The 27,069-nt window shown below is 46.4% G+C and overlaps 1 protein-coding gene across 2 annotated transcripts in view; it reads right to left on the reverse strand.

Annotated features, from left to right (window-relative positions):
- ARMH4 (armadillo like helical domain containing 4) overlaps positions 1-27,069 on the reverse strand; it is a 138,491-nt gene that overhangs the window by 79,431 nt on the left and 31,991 nt on the right. For both annotated transcript variants that reach the window (XM_090034276.1, XM_090034277.1), the window contains exon 5: positions 20,483-20,725. In XM_090034276.1, coding sequence (XP_089890402.1) covers positions 20,483-20,725 — 243 coding nt within the window. The remainder of the gene's footprint in view (positions 1-20,482; positions 20,726-27,069) is intronic.

Here is a 27,069-nt window from a genome sequence, read left to right on the forward strand (position 1 = left end):
CTGGCCTTGAGGGTAGTTAAAACACATGCCAGACTCTGTTCATTCAGGATGAATTTAGGCAAATGGAGGACAGGCAGACCAGAGTGTCTCCCTGCCCTTTCTTGACTCCCTCATCCCCAGTCTGCTGGAGGTAAGGGAAACATCTGGGGCAGGAACTTACCCATCTGGCTTTAAGCTGTGGAGAGTTACCTCTTGCAAGAGAAATCCTCCATTAGTAAGATTTTGGCCACTTAGTGCTGCTTGAGCAAGACAAAGCGACTGGAACAACATGGAGAATCCATCCCAAGACACTTGTGTGTCTGGTCAATCAAAGCTGTATGCAACTCGGATCTACACATTTCTGCTCAAAGTTACTGGTTTTGTAAAGGGAGAAATGATCTTTCCTCTTGGTACCAAATGCACTCATCTGTTGTGAAACAAGGACCCATCTGAAGGTACATGTTTCAGGAGAGGACTGTTTAATCATACATGAGCTAGCCAACTGGAAGAGCAAGTGCATCTCAGATGAGGTAGGGATTAAAAAAAAAAAAAGAGAGAAAAAAAAAGCAAGTTACCTAGTGCTGCCAGGATAAAGTTTTGCTTGATCAAAAGTTTGCTTGATAGGAAAGAAGCAATCTTGTTCCTATTCCCCTTGGAGATCAAACCAAAAGTTGTTATCTTAAGCCTCAGCTGTGTGGTGAGAAAGACATGGCTTAATACCCAAAGCCTCCAGAGAAATTAAGCTCCTTGGAATGATGGGTTGGCTGCTCCCACAGAATGCCAAAGCCTTCTGAAGCCAATGGAAGGATTTCCAGTGGTCTTGGAGCCAGTCCCAGGCACTCTAAATGCCAACTCACTATACTACTCCAACCCAATATCTCAACATATACCAAGCCCACACAAGGGCAACTAATTCTGATCACCTGAAGCTAAGGCTTAATGCTCCAAGGAGTGCTCTGCACTTTCTCCTGTCTCCCTTCACCTGATCTCACAACATGCCTGACACAAAATACAGCATCTGTGTATAAACAGTTGAGGTTGGCAATGTATATGGAGTACAGTGTCTAATTCATTGCTTGCTGGAATAGCATGATTGTTGTGTGAGCCTGTGGTGGAAGACCTTTTGGTTATCCATATATAGCAGAAGTAATATCATTCAGCAGTGGAAAGATTTTACTCAACCTTCTTGTCTTTGTTAAGCTCACAGATGGGAGTCAAAATTAAGTGCACATGTACAAATATACTAGGAGGTTGTAGAAGGGGGTTGAATAGCTATACTGCTAAATTATTACAGTTACTGCCAGAAGTGTCACTAAGTTTCCTTTGAATAGGAAGGAATTAATAGCGCCTACAACCCCTTCATCAGATTTTCACAAAAACTAAGCAGCAAGAAGCTTATGCTTGGATGCCACACTGGAGGAAAAACATAGGTCCTTCCAAATAGCAGAGGTGGTACACTATATGTGATATTCTTCCTTTCAATTCAGTACTGGACCAATGCTCCAGCCTGGTGCAAAGACTGAGTCTGCTGCTGCACCTGGTGCCTTTTGAGGCAATAATAAATAATAACTTGAGATGTAGAAATGAGGAATTCTCATTTTGAGTCATTAATGTGTATAAGAGCTGGGGTTAACAGCACCCATCTAGAATCAACTTAACAGCAGGCTCCCCAGCTCAGTTCCGAAGATATAATTATATGGGGCCTCTGTCAAAGTCTCCAGTGATTTTAATTGGATCTGGTATTTTTTGCTTCCTGCTTTAAAGTGCTGAGATGTGATGCACTCCAATGCACTGAGATTTGGCAAATTTATGAATTGGCAGAACAGCTCTGCCAGTGACTCCCTGTCTGATCTTGGGCAAATCCCTTAATTTGTCTATGATTCAATTTCCCTTTCTGCAAATTAGGGCTTGCAATGATAGGGCTTCGGGGTGATGAGCTGTGTCTGACCTTTGAAAAGGTCTGTATTGTGCTGTATCGAGACTGTGGCTTCTACTCTGTGGGGCAGGGAAAGCACCCTGTTCTGGAGAGTCCTGGTTCAAGACTAGGGCTGTTACGGCTTATCCACATGGGTCTGGAGAATACCTGTAATGTAGGCAAGTGGGACCTCGGCAGAACCTGCTTGGGAACAACCTGAGCAGGACATATGGGCGACTGGTGCCTTCTGAGTTGGGGGGGCACTTGTCCCCACAGCAGCCAGTCAGCAAGTGGGGTCCCCCCACAGCCCATGGTGCCAACCAGAAGGGGGGGAGGGGTGCGCTGCTGGCATTTCTTGGCTGATGCGATCAGCCACAGGGGAACACCCCCCCACCCCGTTTGGCGCAACTAGCCATGGGGGGACTGCGGGGATCGTTTCTCCTGGTGCCCCCACTCCCCAGCCAGCGCTTTCAGGGGGGGCACCAGTGAACTCACCTGCCCCTCCTACCCGTTGCCTAAGCAGGGAACGCTGGCTGTCAAGGGGTGCACCAGTGCTCTCAGGGGGTGCCTGTGTACCCCCAAGCACCCCCTATTCATTGCTACTGGCAGGACACACTGCCACCGGGGTATAGGCAAGCATTAAAGTGCTCTACCCTAGAGGTGAATGCCTTCCAGCAGCAAGTGGTTAGAAAAGGATGGCTCCTGTTCCAGGGGCTGATGGCGACTTTCCCACAGATTAACTGGGACCTCTGAAGCCTTCAGATGAAAGTTCTTATCGATAGCATTTACTGTTGTATTAACATAGAATTGTTGTCACCCACACACCAGCTTCTCATTTATCAAAGACATGCTCCATTTGCACCAAAACATTACAATACTGTGCCCCTGCCTACCTGTGCTTATCCTCAAAAGCAGGGGTAGCTCAACTGCGGGCCTGCAAGCCAAATGTGGCCCGTGGAGCCCTGGCACCTGGCCCACGGAGCTTCCTATGGGTTGGGAAATTTGGCAGTGGGGAAGCAGTGGCAATTAATTCCACCATGTATTCCCACTGCCAAATTCCCAAGCCCCGCACAGTGGCTTGCAGCCAGGCTGCCACCCCTCCTCCTACAGAGCTAAATTGGGGCCAGGTCATACCCACTTCCCCTGGCGCAGCCAGGTTGGAGCCAGGCTCTGCCACCCCCTGCACAGCTGAATCTGGGCTGGGCCATGCTGCCCCCTTCCCCTTGCAAAGCCAGATCAGGACCAAGCCAAGCCTCCTTCCCCTACGCAGCTGAATCAGGACCAGGCTGCCCCCCACCCTTCTCCACACAGCCAGATAAAGTCCTGCTGTGCTCACTCCAGGCACTAGATCTGGCCCACAGGTGGGCTAGGCCAGGAGTGGGCGAAATGCGGGGCCTGGGGGCTGGATGCAGCTCACCAGGCCATTCTATCCAGCCTGCAGGGCCCTTAAAAAGCCTAGAAAATTAATATTTATCTGGCCCTGGCTGCCTGTCATGCGGCGCTTGATGGCTTGCCAAAACTCAGTAAGCAGCCCTCCACCTGAAATAATTGCCTACCCCTGGGCTAGGCACTGCCCATCTGGTCCACCAGGCAAAAAGATTGAGCACCACTGCTATAAAGGAAAAAGTTAATTCAAAAACAAAAAACTGAGCATGGCTAAAAGCTGCAGTTATAAGCAAACTACTGTACAAGTCCTCATCTAAAATCTGCAGTCAGCTAGTAAATGCCAGGGACTGATCGCAGAGCTGGCATGAGCAGCGCATTCACTCCACTGAACGCAGGAGTTGTGCCTGCTTAAACTGCCACTGTATGGCCCAGAGAGTGTCTTTCATGCACGGCTCTTAAAGCACTTAGAGGTGGATAAGGATTATTACCCATCCAGCATGGATTAGGAGCTAAACTAAAGCAACCTGCCCATGTCACACAGCAAAGCAGCTAGAATAGAATACAGGCCTCTTCCTCCTAAATTCTCCTGATCTAACAACTAGACCACGCTGCCTCCAACTGAAGGCCCATGAAACACTGCAAGCTGCACGGACAGCTTTTTCTCACTAGAAAGTTAGAAAGCATCGAACAGGACCCTGGGGAGCTGGCCAACCTCGTGTTGGCCATGACTTTCTGGGACAAGTTATGTGTAATGAATCAGGTCATCAGGCAGTAAATAAATTATTCCCTCTCTACACTGCCTGCAAAGTCACAGGCCACACCATGGTAGTGAACATGGCCTGCTGCACCACGAGGTAACTTTCTAGTAATGATAAATTGTCAATGACCAGCAAAAGGAGTGGCCTTTAGCAAAAAGCAGACGATGGTAGACTAGGGGAGGACCAGGCGCAGGAGACCAGAGTTCTGTATCTTCTGCTCTGCTGCATGATTTGGGTAAATTGTGTAAACTTTTAGGCTATGTGTATACTACTTTCTTGGCACTCCCAAACATACCGTGGAGGACACCCAACCCACATGCACCACAGCTTGGAATGAGGTAGTAAAGCTGCCTCAAGGGTGTCTGCACATTACCACTTGCAGGCCAAAGGCAAAGGCAAAGATATGAAGAGTGATGGTGGAGGGCAACTTCACAGCTTCATTTCCAGGTCTGCCTCGTGTGACAGGAGTGGGGGGCTGAGCGTTCTTCTCACCAACACTAAGTTGCATCTCCCTTTGATTCCAGCTCCATGCAAACTTTAAAACCAACTGCCTGGGAGGGCAGCAGCATTTCTACGCAGGCAACACTGAAGGAATCAACTGACTTCATGTCTCATTATACTCTACCTGATTCCTTCTAATCTCTCTTCATTCTACAGGTGTTAACAACCCTCTATCCTTTTTAACGCTCTTGATGTTTCAAACTACCCTTTCTTCTGCAATTTGGCTGTCTGTTAGCCATTTCTGGTAATGTCTCTCTTCCATTTCAAAGCCCTGGGGACTGTTTCTAGCTCTAGCTAAACAATCTTAACTCAGGTGTGGTAATATTAACATCTGTGTAGAAAGACTGATAGTTAAGCACTGGAGATACTGTCAAGATGCTCCAGAAGGCTAGATTTTGTTCTATGAATCTGAATAAGAGATGTACATGCAACTATGACTACAGGACTAATGAGAAAACATCCTTTCACTACTGGTATTTTGACTATTTTTTGCCTAATTTGTGAAGTTTTTAAAACTTTTATACATAATCTAGCAAATCAGTACACAATCTAATAGCTATATTTGGTTTTGCTTTGATCTCAAACTGAATAATATAATATTAGGCTCCTGGCATATTAGTAAAGCTCCTAGTTTCTTTTTAACCGGGGAAAATGTTGTGTTGTGTTATATGTGCTGATACACTACTCTACCTGCATCCCCCACTTTTCAAAATGCTAGATCTGCCCATGGGGGTAGCACAGTATTCTTCTGATAATGAGGCCCTAAATAAATCGTATGTCCACTGACAGCATGCCAGAGGCCAAGACAGAAATTTCCTGGCTACTCTGACTGAAAGGAAAGGACCTTTTCATGGAAGTTCATAGAGCAGAGCAGAGTACAGCACCTTTGATTGCTTTGAATAAAATCTGGTAAAAGTTTTTTTTAAAGAAATATGGTCACTTATCCATAAAAGGAAAAGTAAATGGTGATGATACTTCAGCTAAAATGTTTGCTTTATACTCCAGACCAAGGTGGGAGAAAAAAATAAAAAGCCTAGAACAAGGGACAGAATTGAAAAATCCTGGCAGCCACTGGACTCACTTCAGATTAATAAAGCTTCAAGCACAGATGGTACTGCCAGCAAATTGCAAGAAATAATAGGTTGGTAGGAAACAGCCTTGATGAAACCCTTTATTACATTCTCAGGCCTGTCTAAGGCTATGATTAGAGATATTCAAAAAGAAAGCAAAAGGGAAAAAATGTCAATGCCTGTAATAATATTCACCGTATCGACCCCTTTCACTGATGAATGCCAACACCAGCTTTTTTGTAAACAGCAGTGGCTTGAAGTTTGAAGCAATTATTTTATTACTGGTAGCTTGGAACAATTACACATTTCCAATATGTGCCCCTCTCACCCTCAGAGAAGGGAGAATTTGTGCGTTCACCAACAGGGTGTCCTTTTAGAAGCACTTTGATCTCCACTGATCCTGAAGAGGCTGCAATTTCAACATATCCTAATGGGGGGAGGACCCCGTTCCAGCTCGGATTGTCTAAGCTAGATACAATGCATCTTTACCTTCGTGCAGGGATCTTTTTGAGTGGTTTTCTCAAGCACCATCCTTGACTGCAGTGCTATCTGCAAATGATTGTTCCTCTTCCATTTTTCCTGTAATCACTGTGCAATCACAGTCTTTAAGCCAAAAGACTTGTAACCTAAGTGAATTGCCACCTGGGTAGACAGCTATCAAACGGCCAATTCACCACTTACATCCTACCTTTTTTGGAGGGCAGATGGGTTTTCAGGGAGCCCTTTTGCATGAGGATATGTGCCATTTCTGCATCTATTCCTGCATCTGTCCAGAAGGCCACAGAGCAGAATGAGCAAAACAAAAGTCTCAGAATCAGAAAGACTTTGGAGTCTAATCCTGGATGAGCTATAAAAGAACTGCAACCTGGCAAAACCTTGTTATTGGACCTTCTGGGAATATTGATCAAACAAGGAGGTCACCGCCAACTAAATGATCCCTCTAAGGACAGCTAAGCTTCCTGCTGCATATAAATTACAGGAGAGAGGAAGAGGACAAGCATATCCACATGTAGCATTTCTATATAATAGAAGAAAAGATCTGCAAGGTGCAGATACAAAGAAACTGGGGAAAAAAAACTGTGATTATTATTGTTTGCACTGCAATAATGCCTGCAAGCATACAACCAAGACGGGCCTCACCCCAGAAGATTTCCCACACTAAGACTATGTCTAACACTACCAACTGCAGTGTAGACAGCTAACTTGGGTACCACAACCAGTCTAGCTGTGGCAGCATGGAGATCCTCATGGGCTAATGTCCTATAAGCTAGATAATGAGTGGGATAAATTAGCCTCACTGCAGCTCCATCTACTGCAGTACTAGATGGGATAGCCAGGCGAAGAGGCCCTCTCCATTATTGGGAAATCTAGGCCTAGAGTGAATAGTCAGGTGGTTCATGGAGCTCTCTGCTACTGGATTAAGATTGCTTCAGGTACCCAAGCCAACTAATTTAAAGCCAGCTTGCATGTTTTTGCACTCTACTGCTAGCTACATATCCTAATATGAGACAGCAAGTGAAGAGCCAAGAAACACACAGAGCCAAGAAACTGTCTCAAAAGGTTCAGGGAAAGCTTAGGCTAGGGAGAGGCTGCAGCAACACCTCAACGTCTGCCAGTAAAGTTGGGCTGGCTCCATGAGGAGCTCACCCTGCATGCAGCATAAAGGACTGGCAGGTGCTGTGCGATTTGCAGACAGAGTGTACTTGCCCCAGGCACATCCCTCCAGCAGCTGCTTCCAGTCTGCGCAGCCCAGGTATGAGCAGGGCTCTCAAGCCATAACCAGCCCAAAAACTATGTCCTGTTCCCTTGAACAGGGCTTGTAATATCATTGGGCACTCTACCTAGGAGAGGTGACAGCTGTCATAAGTGAAACAGTGTAAAAAGCAGGAAATGTCAAATAACCTCCAAAAGAGATGCAACCTCACTGACCTCTTTCTGACCCTTACAGACATGTCCACACTGCAAGTTTCTGATCCCTAGCAGCAGCAGCCCCAGACGCACTGAACAGCTCCACGCACGCTTCCTCCTAAACTGGAATGTGTGTTGCCATGTCTGCAGGATACTTTGGGTGGGTTCATTAGCACTGCTGAGCAACAGACCCTATTAGCACATCCACTCCCCGCTATTAAGCCTGCTATAGAAATACCCAAGCCAGTGCTCTACTGTGACCACGCTGTTTCCAGTTTAGAAAACAGAGGGGTAGCTTGAAAGTGCCACTGATGGGGGCAGTACACTTACTGTGTAGCTATGGCCTAAAACATGAAACGTGCCTTCTAGCCCTTTCATGCCTGGGCCCACTCCCTTTACGTTCTTCCCCGAGCCTGTGCAAAAGGCTCTTGCTTGCTCACAGCATCCACCTCAGCCCCTCTAGGGCTCCCATTCATTCTCAAGTTCCACAGAGACAGCAAAGGCCTATATCATAGATTTGTAGACGCTAGGGTTGGAAGGGACCTCAGTAGGTCATCGAGTCCGACTCCCTGCCCTGGGCAGGAAAGAGCGCTGGGGTCAGACTACCCCAACTAGGTGCTTGTCCAGTCTCCTCTTGAAGACCCCCAGGGTAGGTGTGAGCACCACCTTCCTTGAGAGCCCATTCCAGATTCTGGCAACCCTTATTGTAAAGAAGATACCATCATCCTGACAAAGGAGAGGGAAATAAGGACCACTGCAATCCAGCAGGTCTATTAATCTGCCCAGCTTTGCCAGCACCCTTCTGGTCAGTGCACCAGCAGGGGAGCCACACCAAAGCCTGAAGTGACCCTATCTAGCAAGGAGTTGGCTAGACCCCACCCCAGAAAACCCAACATCTCCTGCCCCATCAGTCAGTCACACATTGGAGCCACAGGGGTGCTCTAAACTGGGCAGCTGCCCCCCAGCCACAAGGGACCCCACTGGGCCCTGCAGCCGGGATAAACACCCAAAGATGACATGGTTTTGACTGCCCTTAGCCACACGTAGACAAAGCCACTTACAGTCGCAAGTCACTTACAGCTTGGTCCCATGGCATTCAGACTCCACTGCAGACACTGTCACTACCTGGCAGGGCTGTCACTTGGGGATTTAGCTCCTGTAATTTTGAAGGGTTTCGGCGCTGCAGGGACTCCAAGGAGAAGACTGAGGGGAGACATTGCAGCAGTTTTCATGGGTGTCAAAGGCCATAAACCATCCTCAATGACCACTGGGAATAGAACAAGAAGGAATAGGCCTACGTTTCTAGAAGAGATATAGGTTAGTTACCACCAAAATGATTTCAAAGTGTAAGCCAACTGAAACCAATTAACCAAGGAGGTTATGGGTTCGCCATCACTGGAGGTTTTCCAGCGCAGGTTAGACAAAGATCTGCAATGATTTAGGTATAGGGGCATGGTGTAAGGAGGCAAACTAGATCACCTCTCATCCCATTTCCTAGGACAGCTAGGGACTGAACATGTAGTTACAGCAGCCTTTGGAAAGCATATCCTTTAGCTTTACCTTTTCTTCCAAGGCCTGCCTAATCTGTGTCCCTGGGGAATTCATTTGAAACTGCTCAATCAATAAGCTCTCAGCTAGAACTGCTTGTATACAAAGCAGCGGATATTGCAAGGAATTTCTCTTTGTCTCATTGAAGTGGCAAATGAATTTTCTGTTGGACCTAAAACTCAAAAGGCTAAAATGAAAGAGAGAAGGAAAGATGTTGTGGCTGGGCAGTACCTGTTACCTGGCTGTCAGCTTTAGCAGATATCCTTAGCTTCACACCAAGTTTGATGAAATACGGTTTGTTTGTTTTTGCCGACAGGAAGAATGAAGACGTAGACAAACATGGCTCCTTGTATAAGCAAACACTTCTAAATCTCTCAGTGATCCTTGAGATAGTAGTTAAAGATTGATAACAAATGGGTTTAGCTAATCTTACTCTGACATGGATGTAACTAGGCCCATAAACCTTTTGGAAGGGAAGCTATTTCAAAGTCATCTATTTGCGAATGTTTCTGAAAATATCCAACCAACAACGTCGCACTAGAATATCAGCTCAAATTCTCCACAAGACGGTTTGGTGTGAAAAGACTCTTGCTCTTTTCCTGCTACTTTGTAATAGGTGATAAAAATGCACGATCTAATCCCAAGCAGATTCTTTTCATGTACTTCTTACAGTAGTTTTCTTTCAGAATTATGCACTTTAAGGCCATTAAGCAAAATGCAATTCTTTTTTCCCCTCTAAGGATTCCCAGGGAGGGCTCACCAGTATGCTAATTCCAGTATAAAGCCCAGGAATAGTTGATGGATGATAACAATATTACCGCTGCCTTCAATTTTGTCTCCATCTTCATTTCTGCCATGCATCAATAATCATGCTATTTCCTACCAGAAGAATGAGGATCTAACCAATTAATATTGGGTGGCCTATGTGGAAACAGAGAGTCTCCTTTCCCTCTCATGATGGAACCAAAACAGTTGAATTTTTTATTTAAAATGTAGTAAAACTGATTCATAACGATGTGCCTCCAGTCTAACACTGGCATAATTCCCTTGGTTTCAGTGGAGCACAAACATTGAGCAGCAGAATACTGGCAAAGGCTCACTGTGTGTAGGCTCACGTGTGACTTGTTTTCCATTTAAAGCCCAACTGTGAAAACCCACATTTGCATTTTTTACTAAAGAGTTATGGTCCTGCATTAAAGTTTCTTAGTCTCCTCATCACAGATAAATGCCCAACAGATGGAGCGCATGCCATTAAGCACTTTAATTACCACTCAAGCTTACTTTTCATATCTTTAACTTCAGCCCTGTAGCTTCAGGTTTGCAGAGAAAAATAGACTGGTCCCAACTACATCCTGTGCAGATATCTTCATGGTAAAATGGATGCTGCTATAAATGGATACTGTAAAAGTATGATGCTGTGAATTTGGGTGGCTAAAATGATGGGTTTTAAGATACAGGATTTTCCCCTTTAAGTTAATTTCATCTTGCTTACTGTGTGGTAAGTCAGCACAGGCTTATGGTTGTATGTAGGGACTAGATGAACTGAACTGGTGATCTCCATCCAGATCTCAGTGAGCAAAGCCACCATCACAATTAGTAGCCATTCCACCACCAATTCACCAAAATGCTAACTCTGCAGACGTCTATAGGGAGATCATCAAAAAAGTGGCCTCTCTGAAAATCCACCTGGCTGTCCTATTACTGACTCTGAGCAAATTAAGACATAGGAAGGATAAAACAGCACAAACAAAATTGAACATGGGCAACATGGAAGGTAGACCAGACCAGCTGAATAACTGGACTTGGACACATTCCCACTACTTCACTACTGGACAAAACCAGTGGCACTTCCTGAAACTGCATATTCTTGTGGACAGGGTACTATATCAGGGCTCAAAAGACTTCTGCTCTTTTCTCAACTCTGCTGCTATTTGCCCTAGAAGGAGTCGCTTCACCAGTCTGTGCCTTCCTCATCCTTTTTCCACTTCATGTATTTATAACTTGTGTTCCTCATGTTATATGCATGTGCAGTACCCAGCACAAGGGAAGAAAGGATACTCCAGTGGGAATATGGCAGAAGACAGATGTGAATTCAAGCCTTAGCATAGCACTTTGGGTTACTGATTAGCATCCAGAGGATAATCCAGTGCTGGGTACTACCCTAGGGCCTGGGTTCAAATCACAGAAGCCTGGGCAAGTCACATAATCTCTCGGTTCCTCACCTGTAATATAGGGATGTGCAACAGAGAGCTCCCTCAGCCCCTGTTCCAGAGGGTAAAGGCGAGTGCCAGGGAAACAAACTTACCTAGAAGTGAAGCCAATCAGCCATATCCGCTGAGAGCGGCAGTGGGGATCCAGCTGGGGAAGGGAGGCAACAGGGACTGGTGAAGCAAATCAGAGGGCTGACTAATTTAATGATGAGAAGGGCACTGGGAAAAAGAGAATCGGCTATCCAAAGGAAGAGAACTGATCTTCCATTAAGGGATCTGATGGAGAAGAAATGAGTAAGCGTCAATCTGGTAAAGAATAATTCATTGACAGAGCTGAGAGGAACCAAAGACAGGTGACTGAAGAATAGCATGTTCATCAGGGGCACCTGGTTAGAGGCTAATTCAGGGGTGGCCAAACCACGGCTTGGGAGCCACATGCGGCTTGCTGGCACGGTACTTGTGGCTCTCTGGGAATTGGCCACAGCCCCGTCCACTTGTCCCCGAGGCAGCTCCAGGGGACAACACAGCCCAGCACTTTCTGCCACTCCAAGTTTCCATGTGGGAAGTGAGCCTCAAGCCTGCCCTCCTCCCTCTTCTCCCTCCAGGACTGCTGTCTCAGGAGCTGCGCTGCTGGGTTGGGGGCTGCAGCTGCACCGCTTACCCCAGGGTGCACTCCCTGTGGGGAAAGCCAGAGTGGTTCAGCGCTCCAGCGGCAGGAGCCCAATCCTGCGGCCTGCGGCCAGCACCTGCTGGTGGGAGCAGGGAAAATGGGAGGAAGAAGGGGGAAACAAAGGGTGCAAAGGGGAAGTGGTCACCTCCACTCCAGGTCACTCAGCACCCCCTCCCTCCCTCTCCCTGCCGGCTCTTTAACTTTGGTGGAAGATCGGATATGGTTCCCATGGCAAGTAACTCTGGCCACCCCTGGACTAATTGATTGAGACTGAATCAGTGCCAGGAGTGACTGATGTGAGGAATCAACTGACGACTGACAGTTCCTATGAAGGAGAGCGCTATTCAGGAACTGCCTGGACCATGGAAGGATTTGCTGATCAAGGCGGGGACTCAAACCCCAGACTAATTTGATATCCTAAGTGGGGATCAAAAACGAACTGGGTGCATCTATACCAGAGGGTATGGACTCCCTCCCAGCCAGGTGTGGTGAGGATAGGGTATAGAGGAGGTGGACTCCTGTGGAAGAAGCTTCGCTGAACTTGTGTCCTGGTACAGACCAGATCAACAACTAACCTCCCCATTCTTGTATTTTTTTTAATATCAAGGTGTCACAGGCAAGTGACAGGGAGGATAGGAACAGGGACGTGAGTGGGTTGGAGCTCAGATACACCCTCCGACAGGATAACAACACTATCACAAGATGTTGCAAGAGTAAATACATTTAAGATACTGAGGTGCTGAGAGACTTCAGTGCCAGGGACTATTAAGTGTGTAAGACAGAAATAACAGAGCTCTGATTTGGTGGGAGCTTGGAGGTACTAGTGGAACATAAATTAATTAAGGTCATGAAAGTCATCTCCTTTACCATTACAGGGGGTTATATAAAGGAGACTGCTCGAGGGTCTAGAAATCATCAGCAAACCTCAAATCCATTATAAAGCAAATGAGGTTCTCCTTGCAGCCAACATTCATCTGTGTTCACTCAATCACAAAAGAGCTATCAAAGGAAATAGCTAATTTTCTATAAATTTTGTCTCCTATCCAAAGGCTTAAATTCCAGCATGACTGGCATCTTCCTAAGAGTAGGTGTTCTTCTTGGCATTCACATTCCTAAAACTAGGCAAAAGATCCTAGGGCGGAAGCATAAATCCAGCTGGTAAACCAGAGGGCTCTTACCATTGCAGTTGTAACAGACTATGATTCGTTGCAAGCCTTTGAAGGGATTCCTTTTATTGGAACTCTGCAAACAGGTTCCCATTCTCGTCTTCCATAGGCAATGTTTCATTTGACAAGATTCATCAATTATATAACAAAGGTGCAAATGAAATTACGTTCTCCTTTGCAGTGAATTATGGGAAGGAGAGTTGCTTCTTGGCTAGTTATTGCCAAGACACTGGTTAGATTCACAGGGCATGTCCAGGCAACCATGCACATTCATTTCCCCAGGGACAAATAGTAGCAGCGCATAGTTGGTGCTGCTACTTGTCCCTGGGGAACACCCATGGATGTGTGCTCTGATGCATGGCAAGTTGCCCTGGGTGCAGTGGGGTGGGGTGGGGTGGGGTAGGGGAGGCTGGGGCCAGCACCTGGGCTAGCCCCAGCAGCCACACCTGGGGTCCTGGGCTTCAGCAATGGTAATCCAGCAGCAGGCAGCCTGGCCACCACTGGAGTATGGCTCCTCTAGTTTAGGGTGGCACACATTGCCACCACATGCGCTGCTGCAATTTTTTTCTAGCACAGGTTTTTCTGACACCAGGATTTCCCAGTGTTAAGCCCCGGTCCCCCCGGCAAATTAGCAGTGCAGGAACACCTGCATGTGCAATGTGTGTAGTGTGCGTGCGCATCTGGATGTGCCTATAAGGTTATCAGGAACTTCAAGAATCATCCAGAGCAGTCGTTTTCAACACTTTTTCATTTGCAGACCCCGAAAATATTCCAATTTGAGGTGGGGACTCCTTTGGAAATTTCAAATGGAGGGGCAGACCCCTTTGAATTGTAAGTGTAGGTCTTCACATGCTTTCGATTGATCATAGTCATCTTTCACAGACCCCTCAGACAGTCTGTGGACCCCCAGGCATCTGCAGACCACAGGTTGAAAACCACTGATCTAGAGTAAACCAACTCCCTACCCAGATACAGGATTTGCTGCTACTAAATCATCTCAGAGAGATGTCCAGCAAGCCTCTTTGTGAAAACCTACAGCGAAGAGTTAGACAGTGAAAATACCTATACGTGTGCAGCAAGGCCGCTCCAATGCGCTGTAATTACAGTGTGTCAGAGGTGACTCTGTTGAGTCTGCTGGAGCGTGGTAATTACCATTCTCCAGCAGCCTCCAGCATCTCGTGTATCAGCATCCCCATGCTTAAAAATAGCGACGAGGGTGTTTTATCTAAAGAGCTGCTCCAGGTGCTTTAATTAGAGCAGCTCTAATTAAAGCAGCCTCCCCCCCCACTCCCACAGCACATATATAAAATGCCCTTAGGTGATGAACTATGAGAAATGTGAGCTACATCTTCAGTAATATAAGCTCTGCCTAGGTTCTGGAAATGTTAATTTATGCCAGATGAAATTTTAGCCTTGACAGTTCTAAGAAGTTCTACTTTCCTTCCTTCAAACCTTTTTATGATGACTGGGAGGTGACCAACTACTAGAGTGATTGGGGCTAGCTAAGTACCTAAGTTAGAAATCGCAGCAAAGTATAAATTCCTTAATACATTTTTAAATGACCAATAAAAATATCCAGGCTTTGCCAGTTGCTTAACCCAGATATTTGTGGATTTAATTATTTATTCTCTAGAGAACTGTAATAGCTACGAGGCCAAGTAAACACAATAACTACCAACTCAATGGGAATTTTTGCTCTGAGAGGTACTCCAAAGGAGCACAGAAGTAAAGAGCTTGCTAAGTTCTGAAATTCTGAAACCAAGAGATTGCATCCCCATGAGTGTAATGCTTTTGCAAAAGTGCTTTGCAGACAGAAAATGCTGAGTGCTGCTATATAAGCACCAGGCTTTTACAGTTAACAAAAATGAAAATTCCACAAGAAATGAGGCCATTATTTATTATCAGTTTATGATATCCTGAAAAAAAAACAAATACTGAAGCATGAAAACTGGCTGCTGGAAGTATGCAGTAATTTACTTGGACAAAAATGTCGCTGGATATTCCCCTGATAGACTTAATGTGCAGCCATTAATAAAACAGACTGCAACAGCTCTGAAGGAGCCATTATAATCTACTGAGACAATGATCTGCAAACATAACTATATGAAACCCAAGTGTCATAGTTACAGGGCCGGCTGTCCCTCTGTCCCCTTCCTGGTCTCTCCCAGTGCGTCTCCTTAGAGTCTTGGGTCTTGTGCCTTTACCTCTCGGAGGGTATTGTTTATTTTAACATTTTTAAAAAGTATTTAGAGAAAAGGGATTTAAAACAGCAGTCTACATACAAATCTATCCTACTAATTCTTACTGTCTTCCTATGGCAAATGTGGCCATCTTGTGCCCCACATGCCACAAGTGGCACTATCAGCCTCCGTGTGACATGCAGCAGATCAGGATGCGGGCCGGCAGCACCGAGACAAACAGGGCAGGGAGCGCAAAGCAGAGATGCAGATCAAATTGGGAAAGGGGACTCCAGTGGCACTTGAGGAGGGACTTAATCTGGGCACATCTGCTAAAAAGGGTGACCCTCGCCAATAGTGTGACTGAGGGAGGGGGCAACCAGGGCAGCAGCCTCAGCTGGAGGAGGAAGGGGTAGAAAAATAGTTGCAACCAGCACTGCCCCAGGTGCTGAGAGGCTGCCCTGGGCTATGCTTCTGGTCCTCGCTGTCCTATGGTAGCTAACATAGAATCATAGAAAATGAGGGTTGAAGGGACCTCAGGAGGTCACATCTAGTCCAACCCCCTGCTCCAAGCAAGACCAGCCCCAGCTAGATCATCCCAGCCAAGACTTTATGTAGCTGGGTCTTAAAACCTCCAAGGATGGATATTCCATGACCTCTCTGTGTCACCTGTTCCAGTGTTTTACTATCCTCCTAGTGAGAAAGTTCTTCCTAATATCTAACCTCAACTTCAACTGCTGGCACTTGAGTCCATTGCTCCTTGTTCTGTCATCTGCCACTACTGAGCACAGTCCAGCTCCATCCTCTTTGCAGCCCCCCAGCAGGTACTTGAAGGCTGCTATTAAATCCTCCCCTCAGTCTTCTCTTCTCCAGACTAAATAAACCCAGTTCCCCCAGCCTCTCCTCATAGGATACCTTTTTCAGGCACCCGCAGTAGATTATTGTGTCTCAGGCTGGTCTTGTGATAAAACTGTCCCCTTGACCTGAGCATGTCTTCCTTCATTAACCTGCTATGGTCCTTTTGATCTCTTCAGTTCCCAGGCATTTTCTTTTCCTAGAATTATCTCTTAACAAATAACCCGCCAGTGTTTGCTGAGGAATGGTTTATCTGAAGCCATTCTTTCTCCCTCCTCCGCATTTTCATTCCAACAGTCCCTATTTAATCGCACCAGTATATTCATACAACAAACAAGCCAATAACCAGGTTAACTCAGAGTATTCAGAAATCATTAATGGGCAGCTCCCAGGGCTCAGAGAGGAAGAATGGCTTACTGATTTGGGCAGCAGCCCAGCACTTGGGACACCTGGGTTCAGTCCCCTGTTCTGCCGCAGACCTCTGCATGACTTCTAGCAAGCCCCTTAGTCCAGCTGTGCCTTGGTTCTTCCCATCTGTAAATTGGAGGTAATATCACCACCTTAAGTCAGAGGACTGCTGTGAAAATAAATGCATAGAAAAGATGGCGAGGTGTGCAGCTACTACAATACAGGTGGCTATTCGTACTAGCTTTGACTCTCAGAAAGCTAAGCTCTACAGAAAGCAATCAGGTTTCCAGATATTCAACAGAAGTATCTGGCTGTTAAATGAGGTGGACAGTAGTCAATGAGACTTATCACAACACTTCCCATCTTTTCCCCAAAACCATGAAGAAGAAAGGGTCACCTCCATCTCCTAAAGGTGAATTCTAAAATCTCCCCCTGTAGGTCTGCTTCTATATATGCAATAGTTTCAAAACATGGGTTCAAAAAACCATAACTTGGTCAGACACTCATTACAGTGTAAAATAAAGAGCAGAGATACTTAGCCATATTAGTGGAAAGGGGGGGCAGGAGACAAGGAAGGGTGGTACCTTTGGGGCATTTATACATGTGCTCCGGAAGGTGGTGGTGGGGAGGGGGCACTTTAATTAGAGCATTTCCTTGAGGCACTCTAATTAAAGTGCCCAAAGTGTCATGTGTATCAGCATCCCTGGCTGAAAAATGGCAGCAGGGGCACTTTAACTAAAGCTCGAACAAGGTATAGTTAAAGCACACCCACCGCCATTTTTCAGTGCGGAGACACTAATACACATGACCCTGGAGTCTGCTGGAGTGCAGTAATTACCACACTCCAGCAGACTCAGTTAATCTGCAGCAGCCTCAGTGCACATGTCTAGGCACCCTTACAGACTAACTCATTCAGAAATGCATGAGCTTTTGTAGGCTATAGCCTACTTCATCAGATGCTATGAATTTTCTGCATCTCTGAATGAGTTCATCTACAAAGCACCACGCTGTACTGTAGAGCAAGTAATTTTAAATTGCAAAAGTAAAATGAAATGGGCAATTCTACTCTAAAACAGCAAGCTCTTTTGGGCATGGGCATATACATAGACATATATATACACACATACACATACACATACACATATACACACACACACACGCACTCCTGTGTATATATATGCATTTAAATACTCCTGCATATATATATATATATATGCATGCTTAAAGTATGCCTAGCACCACAGGGCTGTGACCCATGACTGGGATCCCTAATGGTAAATAACAGTAATGCTTTCAGAGATAAGGATGAACATCATCATAGCTCACTGCACAGAGCCTCATCATTGTGTATTCACAGAATGCAGTTATCCACTGTCTGGAGATCCCTGCTGTACAAGACAAAACAGGCAGGGTCAGTGACAGATCCATCCCGTTCTCTAAACTTCCCTACTCATAGCTTTTGTCCTCTGCCTCCCCATCAGGACTCCCAACACGAACCTCCAGCCTCTCCACCTCCTCCTCTGAAGCTGAACGTGTTGGAAACTGAAAGAGGCCGGCAAGTTCCATTTTAAACCAGTATTGATTTCAAACAGATCCCTTCTTGTTGCTGTTGACACAATGACTTCCCTCACAGTATCAGTCTGCAGAAGAATAGACAGCATCACATTTAACATCTCAGGGCTATAAACTGAAGTGTGATGTGACCCTTCGTCCTCGTCCCTGAGGCACAGGACAAAACACTCACACTTCTGGCTACCACTGATAGCTCAAGAGGCAAAGCTTTCCCAAGATGCTGGCCAAGAGTTCTGCCCTGCAAGATGCTGAGTGCCGTGGTCTTGAACCAGGTAAGCAGTTAAGGACAAGCTGAGTTTCCAGCATGTACATAGTGCCATTGGGCTGCTCAAACCACCACAAAGGCCGTAAGCACTATGGCAAATACAGCCCATTACTTTTTCCTCTCAAAGTACATTAAGATAAAGTAATAACAAGAATAAAAAACTTACCAAGTGGCAAGTGCTTCTCCAAACGCAGCTCTAGGCTCTTAAAGTTCACTGCCTTACACCTCTCTAATCCAATTCACCAAAGCTAATCAGAAAGCAATTAATGAATGAGAAGGATCCACTTCCCACCTTTCTCCTGTCCAGCTTTACTGGACACAGACACGTGGAACAGACTTTATACTGGAAACATCAAATGTAATGTTCTTCAGAGCAAGAGTTAGTCAGCCACAGAGATGCAAGACCTGATTTAAACTCGGTCTGCCCCTCAGCAAGAAAAGAACAGCTTTGCAACCGACTAGCTTGAAAAATGCCCTTTGATTTGCTTCAGAGGATATCAACAATACTACTGCAGGTTGGGAACGTGGACTTACAGGGAAAAGAACTGGCGCAACACAAAGGAACTGAACACCCCGGGGAAGTGCAGCTTATTAGAACAGAACCTGTACAAGAAACTCATGACAAAAGGACTGGAGAATGCTTCGTCTGAAGGGCTCATTGGTATGGGTAGATGCTTAATGGTCCCACACTGAGGTGTTCTGTACAAGCAGGAGTCCCACAGGTATTGTTGGGAGTCAGTAAGCCCTTCGTATGTAGAAAAATGACACTGGCCTATATCCACCTTTGGGGATCTTGTTCTTTCTAAAAAGCACCCTGTCCTATACCTGGTCCTGGTCACATCACAGGGCCCCTAGCTGTACAAACCTCATCAGCTACTGGATTTTCCAGGAGGGGTACATAGAATCACAGAAGTAGGGTCGGAAGGGACCTTGCAGATCTTCAAGTCCGACCCCCCGCCTGGGTGGGAGAAAAAACTGGACTCAAATGAGTCCAGCCAGATAGGCATCAAGCCTCCTCTTAAAGATACCCAGGGTAGGGGCCAGCACCACTTCCCTTGGAAGTTGGTTCCAGCTCCTAGCCGCCCTAACTGTGAAGTAGTTCTTGCAGATGTCTAATCTAAACCTCCTCTCCAATAATTTGTGTCCATTGTTCCTTGTCATGCCAGGGGGCACTCAGGGAAACAGTGTCTCCCCTAAACCTTTCTGGTCCCCCCTAGTGAGTTTATAGACAGTCACCAGGTCCCCCCTCAGCCTTCGCTTGTGAAAGCTGAACAGGTTTAGGTCCCGCAGTCTTTCAATGTAGGGCCTGCCCTGTTGTCCCCAGGTCATGCGGGTGGCCCTCCTCTGGACCCTCTCCATGTTGTCCACATCCCTCCTGAAAGGGGGTGCACAGAACTGGACACAGTACTCCAGCTGTGGCCTGAACAGCGTCACATAGAGGGGGAGGATCACCTCCCTGGCTCTACTTGAGATGCACCTGTGGATGCACGACAAGGTGCGGTCAGCCCTGCCAACCGTGACCTCGCATTGTCGTGAAATCTAGGGTTTGAAGGTAACAGGGGTGTCAATTGAATATAATTGAGCACAGGCCTTGTTTTTTACCCATCCCTAGCTTTGTTTAATGCAACAGAACTTCACGCCTCCCAGGCAGCCCCACGTATCCTGAGCCCCATGTGCTCAGGAAATGCCAAGAAGCTAGCACCTAAAAGAATTTAGCATTTGAAACAGAAGCAGGGACAAAATGCTTGATTAACTATTGCCCTCCCCTAACCCATGAGCCTTACAACCCTGAACCTTTCCTTGACAAAGGAAGCTTCTCTTAACACCCAGCTTGCTGCATTTGCTATTGCCCTGCTAGAGTGTTGGCAGAGCAATGAAAGACCAGACCCTGGAAACAGAAGAGGAGCAAACGTGGTGCATGGGTTCTCCCCAGATGGGATGCTGTGCGACTAGGGATGCAGAGCCAGATTCTGCCCCACACACACAGAGGTATGAACCTGGAGCACATCCAGTGAAGACAGGTTACTCCAGATCTAATGGAAGAGCTCAGGAGACAGCCCACCTACTCAAAGGATAGAAGAAACTTTCTCTTACCAAGGCCCTGGTTTTGCTGTTCCCATTCGATGGTGTCTGGAACTTGGTAAGATACCCCAGCCAGCTGTGCTTCAGGGTTGCCCAGGCCAGCAAGGGGTTCTTGGGAGGGCTCACCAGGAAGTGTGAAGCCTGGCAACTCAGTATCCCCTTCCATGCTCTCATCCATTGAGTCTATATCTTTGTCTTCCTCTTCCTCTTCTTCCTCCTCCTCTTCTTCCTCCTCCTCCTCCTCTTCCTCGCCCTCTGAGGGATAGAAACCAAAAAACAATTCTGAGAAAGATCCAGCAAAACAGATTTAAACCTACAGCATATCTCTCTGTCCACTCAGTGAGTTCAAAAACCATGATATATTTGGTTTATTTGACTATTTGGACCAAGCTGCATGCATTTGATAGGACACATGACACTCATGAGAGGTTAATATGGAAAAGTAAGAAGCCTTCTGAAGTTGCCAAGTAGCCATGTTCTCAGGCAACAAGACCTGTTCTCAAGGACTAGGGACAGAAGTTACATGTAAACCAGTAAAAGTGATCAGAAACTAGTTTAAATCGGTAACACAACAGAAATTCAGTGCCTATAAACCACTTTCAAAATGACCAAAACCAGTTTAAGACAAATCTGGATGGGTGTAGTTATCAGACTTAACTGATTTAGATTTAGTTGGTTTATTGAACTTCTGTCCCAGATCCCCTCCAGATTCAAGTTAACTTAGAGTCCCCCAGCATCCCAGGATGCTTTGCACCTCCCCTGCAACCCCCTGCCCTTGTAGGGTGGGCTAGCCTTAGCCCAAGCTGCCTGCTCCTGCTGACCTGGGAGGCATGCTCTAGCGCCCCCCAGCTTCTGACCTGGGCCACTGCAGGCATGTGGCTGCATTTCCAGAATCAAAAATGAATCCCTGTTCACTTGCATATCAGTTCAATCTACACAGCTTAGACTAAGTTGTGACGGTTGACTCAATTCAGCCTCAGGCTTTTTGACTGTCTGTACTTAGCCAGGATGCTGTGTGTGTCACTGGTAGAGTACATACGAACCCAGTGGGAGAAAGGAGGCATAGGCATGGGCATAGGCATATGCACAGCTGATCATCTTACCTGATGATTCCCATCTAAAGTAAGAATTAGTTTCCTAGTTTTCAAGCTTTAAAACGGTGACAATTTGCTTCCATTAATATTTTCACAGAGTACAAAAAATGTGCTATTTTCCAGCCCAATTAGACGCAGTCTCTGAACAGTATACAGTTAGAAGCCTCAACCTGCAACTTAGGCTGCTAACAGGTGTCCAGGAGAAGTCCCACTGATTCATATTTGTCTGTAAGAACAGGAGCCCAATTTTAGGCATTATAGGATGAGCAAGGATTACAAATAATAAAAAGAGATGAAGTGAAGGAAGACAAGCATCACTTGGGTCATACTATTCAGGCAAGCTACTTCTGGTGGCTTCACCATTTTTCTTTAATTATTTTGAGTGTTCGCTCATAGAGGCAGATGCTCTTCTGCTGCAAGATGGCACCACTCCCCTATCTATACTGCTTTACACCAGCTGAAGTGACATTTTAGGAGGGTTTCAAAAAAGGATTCAGGAGTATTTAAATGCAGATCATAATAGGTTGTAACAATGTCACCTCAGAACTGGTTGCTAAAAGGGTAAGCATGTAAAAAAACACAACCAAGTGATAAATGGCACTCAGAAATACCAATGCCTTTTTGAATTGCTGACAGTCTGCAAAACACAAGATCTCCCTAGTTTATTGTGTATGTAAAACTCAGTTCAATCTATATAAACCGTCCTGCAGATGTCATCAGCAGGCAAGACACTAATGCTTGTGCACTTGAAGGTGCAGTTGAGTCACGCAGCCCAAGGCTTACGTTAAAAGCAAAAGTTTCAGACAAATCCGGAGTTTGCCATGAGGATGCTTTATTACGTGAGCGTGCTGAGTTCAAAGCAAGCTAATTACTGCCTTGGCAGCAAGACAGAGCAGGCCAGCTCAGATAAGATAAGGCAAGCCATACCAGAGGAAAAAACTCATATATAGCACTTATCACAGGATCAGGGGTTTTGCCTTAGCAATTCTTCAACACTGTTCTGCTCTATCCTCCTACTGGATGCGATTACAATCTCATTTGGTTCATTCAAACAGTAAACAGGCTGGATAAATGTGGAAAGGAGCCTACTTAGAAGAGGAAGAAGCCCAACTTTTGAATGCATTCTTGCTTTGATAGTTTCTGTATGTTTTTTTGTTTTGTTTTTGGATGTCCTCCTTTCACATTGTATTTAAAAAATCAGGGTGCCTAGACTAACATTGCCATTTGCAAGCCTTCCATGTGCTGCACTGCACTCTGCTACTGTCAAAGAATAGCGCATGACACAGATTTTTTTCTTTTAAAGAACAAAAAATAATTATTTTAAAAGGCTACGCTGCTTTTCAGATCCTCAGACATGACAGTGATCCTCCACTGCATTTGATTCAGTTCCAGAGTCCTACACAAATGAGCTGCTCATCAGACTTAGGTGCATCACACTGATATACGGTCTCTTCCCGAAACCCATCAAGAGAAGACCAGTCTGAAGAGCAATTATATCATGCTGAGGACTGAATGGAAGTCACAGGGGTGCTATCTCTGATGACTCACCCTCACCTGCAATTACATGACTCATCCCCACATGCCCATTGCCTCATTGGCTAGTCTACCCCGATGCCTATACAGAAAGCCAGTCATTTATGAAACGTGCAAGGAATCGGCACCGGTCTGCTCACCATCAATCCATGACCCACCAGCCCCCGACCTTGCTGTCTGCCTAATAGTTAGCCCCGATCCCCTGATCAGTGACCCCCAATCTTACTGTTTATCTGATATCAGTTGTAATGTGAATGCGACGCGTGTAACAGCAGGAGGAAGCAAGAGGCAGTCTGCAGGCCTGTGCTGACTGTTAATTTGGGTTACAATTCCCAGGACCCCCCCAGGGGCTGGGGGGCAAAGCAAAAAGGAAGAGCAAGCTTGAGGCTAGAGTAAGGGGAAGAGAGAGCAGCGTGCACATGGAGCCTGGTCGGCCTTACACAGAGGAGTGTACAGTAGAGCTGCAGATCACACTGCCTCAGTCAGCCAGGACTGCGGACTGAAGGAGCCAGACTAAGACTTAGGGGCAGGTACAGGGAAGGCTCTAGGGAGTAAAGGCTTGTTTGGGGACATCCCTGAAGGGTGTGGGGGGAGATTAAGGTGTTAAGTATACGTTACCACAGTGTTGATGTTTCCTTATCTTTTACCTGGTCCCTCTCCCTTTGACCCATTGGCTTGTGATGCTAACCCCAGTGATCCTCTGTATAAAAGTGGGAACTCCCCCTTGCTTTTTGTGCCAGTTTCTGGGGTTGCAAAGATGGCACCAATTGGTGGGAGCAGTGGGATTCTGAAAGAGGGGGCGCTATCCCACAGGTGAGGCAAATAGGGATTGGTGGTCACAGGCCATAAGGCACGAGGCAAACTGGTGCAGTGAGTGTATAGATTTTGTTTGTTGTATGGGCATTTAATCACGGAAGACAAGTAACACAGAGGAGGGGTTACCCCCAATGGAAGAGGAAAATACATGCACCCCACCTAGTGTTAAGGCCTATATTCAATCCAGCACCCTACTGTGGGGAGCAACAAGAATGGGGTGACTGGAACGAACAATTTGAAATGGCAGCTGAGTTAAGTGGGTGAAATGAGGATACTAAGCTAAAATTTCTAAGCCTGTTGCTTACAGGGAAGGCCAAACCATGGGCCTAGCGTGGGCTCAGCAGTGAAGCCAAATAGGATTACAAGCACCTAACAGGGGCCCTCAGCAATGCTTTGGAACCAGGTGCAGGTCCTGACTGGGACCATGCAGCTTTATGTAACTGTAAGAAGACTTCTACAGAACCGGTGCAAGAGTTCAGCACTGCCTTAGAACGATTAGCTGTAAAGTCCTTTCCACAAGCCAGCCCTGAGATGCAGGACCTGCTGGCCCATTATCTGTTCATCAGCAATGCCTTCAGTGGGGAGAAGCAGGTCCAGCTTCAGTTGGGCAAGCCTGGATGATGCCATAAAGCTAGGCACTGAGATGGCAGTGGTGAAAAAACTGGAGGCTCTAGATATCCAAGGCACTGAGGCAAGGGTGCATGTGCGTGCCAGGGCACTTGCATGTCAGCAGCACCCACTCCAGCCCTAGAGTTATCAGTCTTGCAAGCAGCGATGGAGACATTGAGAGAGATCCAAAGTGAACTGGACCAGCTCAAGAAGAACATGGAAACCCAGTCCCAGTGCAAGCGAGAGTTCCTGTTTTAACAACTTTGGCCTGTCTCTAGGTTCATACTTGGCTGTATGACAACTTCAGCCTTTAAACATTCATTATGTTTTGTAGGAGAAAGGCAAGGTTTCTTTTTCCTAATGAGTTTGCCTTAATGCTATTCCTGTTCTTTCCAACCACTGCATGCATTCCCACCGAAATGTACAACCCCCATAAAACAGCCCTGGAGCCTATCCCTGCTGTGTCACTAGGGGATTTTGTGCAAGAGGCTGGCAAAGATAAGCAATGTAAGTGTTGGTTTTCTCTGCAGAGAGAAATCCTGCCAGATACTGGAAGCTTCTAAACTTTAAGAGTTAACTCAAGGGGAGGAAAACTTTCAGAGCTAGGAGAAACTGTTAATATGCAAGTTTCTGTTGTGCTGGATTGTAACGACAAGATTTTGGGGGTTCACCTTGAAGCACCTGGAGAAGGCCCCATTTTGACAGGGTGGGCACTTCTGCATTTCCTGAAATCAGGCCCCCTTAAGGCATCTGAAGCTGGGCACCCACACATTCAGAATCACTGGTCACCTTTGAAGCATTGGCCTTAAAGCTGATCTGATGAAAGATGTTTGTGTTCACCATGCCACGAGAACAACATCCTGTTCCTACCATAAGGATCAGTTAGAAGTCCCCATGGCATAATCGCTATGAGGGACAGGATGGCCACTGAGCTCTTTTTCCACCACCTACCCCTTTCTTGCATCTCGAAAATACGGTCTTTAAAAGCTCCTTCCCCAGACGCTAACACACTGTGGGAAGAGAATAGTGAGAGCACCACCTGCCAGTCACTGTGTGGAAGTACCGCATCTTAAAAAGCACACCACCTTTTACAAATGCTGGGGTGGATGAAGGGAAAGGGAAAGGAAAAATCAGCACCGACTGTGCCAGAGATGGACACGCTACTCCTCAGGCCTGATGCTCCCACCTGCCAAGATTGGGGCAAATCCTAGCACTGTTCATTTTAAGTCAGTGAACTGCATGCTGTAATAACCTCCATAAAACATCTCCCCATGTTCATGGACATTATCTTGCACCCCGTGGCTCTGCAAGTACCAGCAGTAAAAAGAAATACAAAAGGCTGGATGTAGCGATAATGGAAGCCAGAATGATCAACAGACAAACGAGGTGAGAGAGCTCTGCTGATGGCAGCAGCTCAAGATGAATTTTGCTGCAGGGTGATACATACAATCGCACAGAATTGGGACCCTATAACTTTGGGACCCTATAACTTTCACCAGTCTGACCTGCAGCATAGAAGAAGGGAAGAGTAGTTCAGTGGTTAGTGCACTCAGCTAGGCCTGGGGAAACCTGGGTTCAGTTCTCTGCTTAAATCTTCTTCTGAGAGGAAGACCCTCTCTGGGTGGGGAGGTGCCTACCTCCTACATCATAGCCTGGTAGCTTGAGCACCTGCCCAGGAAGTGCTGGGCCCTGTTCAGTTGGAAAACACCATATCTCCTTTTTTCCCCAGGAAAATTACCTAACTACCTGGATTCAGTGAGCCCAACAAAGGCTGGGTGGGGGCACTCATCTCACCTGTAGAACCTGGGCCACTGGACAGCAAGAAAGGGCAAACAAAAGGGAGCCTGACACTCTAGTCCAATGAAGAGGGCATCCTCCTGGGTGAAGAGATCTTGGTTTCCAGTTATTTAACATAAAACCTTTTGAGGCACCTACAGAACCAACCTGGATCTGGCTTTTGGCCTTTCCATGGAGATAGCAGTGTTTCCCAATCTTACAGGGGTGCTGGGAAGAGAAATACATGAAAGAGTGCATGGGGCTCAGATGCTACAGTAGTGGTATCTTTTGTTGCTTGCCAAGGTTGGACGTCTTGTATGCATGCCTGAGAGTAGGACTTGGATTTTGTTTACAGCTACCCTAGGTTTACTCATCCTCCCACCCTTTATTCACCTCCCTTGCAAAGTTATTAGTGCCATCTTTCCTTCCCCAAAACTCAGCCTCTCCATTATACTTCGCCTTAACAATGCTACTGAGGGACATCCGCCCCATTTTGCTGGGCACTGCACATTGCAGTAGCCTCTGCCCCAAAGAGCCTGCAGTTGAAGCAGGCCTCCACCCCTCCCTCTGAAACAGAGGTGCAGTGCAGATGTAACAGAGGCAGAACTGGGCCTAGTACACAGACAGAGCATTGGTGGGTGGAAATGAAAACCATGCAGTACTTTGATAGGCCAAATTTTCATTGACCTCATTGGAGTATTGCTAGGGCAGGACAGAGATTTTGCTGTATAATCTTGTTTAAGGTCATTGGGATAAACCCCTTTAAGAATC

This window comes from Crocodylus siamensis, chromosome 2 (genome assembly GCF_052110815.1).
Source record: "Crocodylus siamensis isolate JL-2025a chromosome 2, ASM5211081v1, whole genome shotgun sequence".
Classification (NCBI taxonomy): Eukaryota; Metazoa; Chordata; order Crocodylia; family Crocodylidae; genus Crocodylus; species Crocodylus siamensis.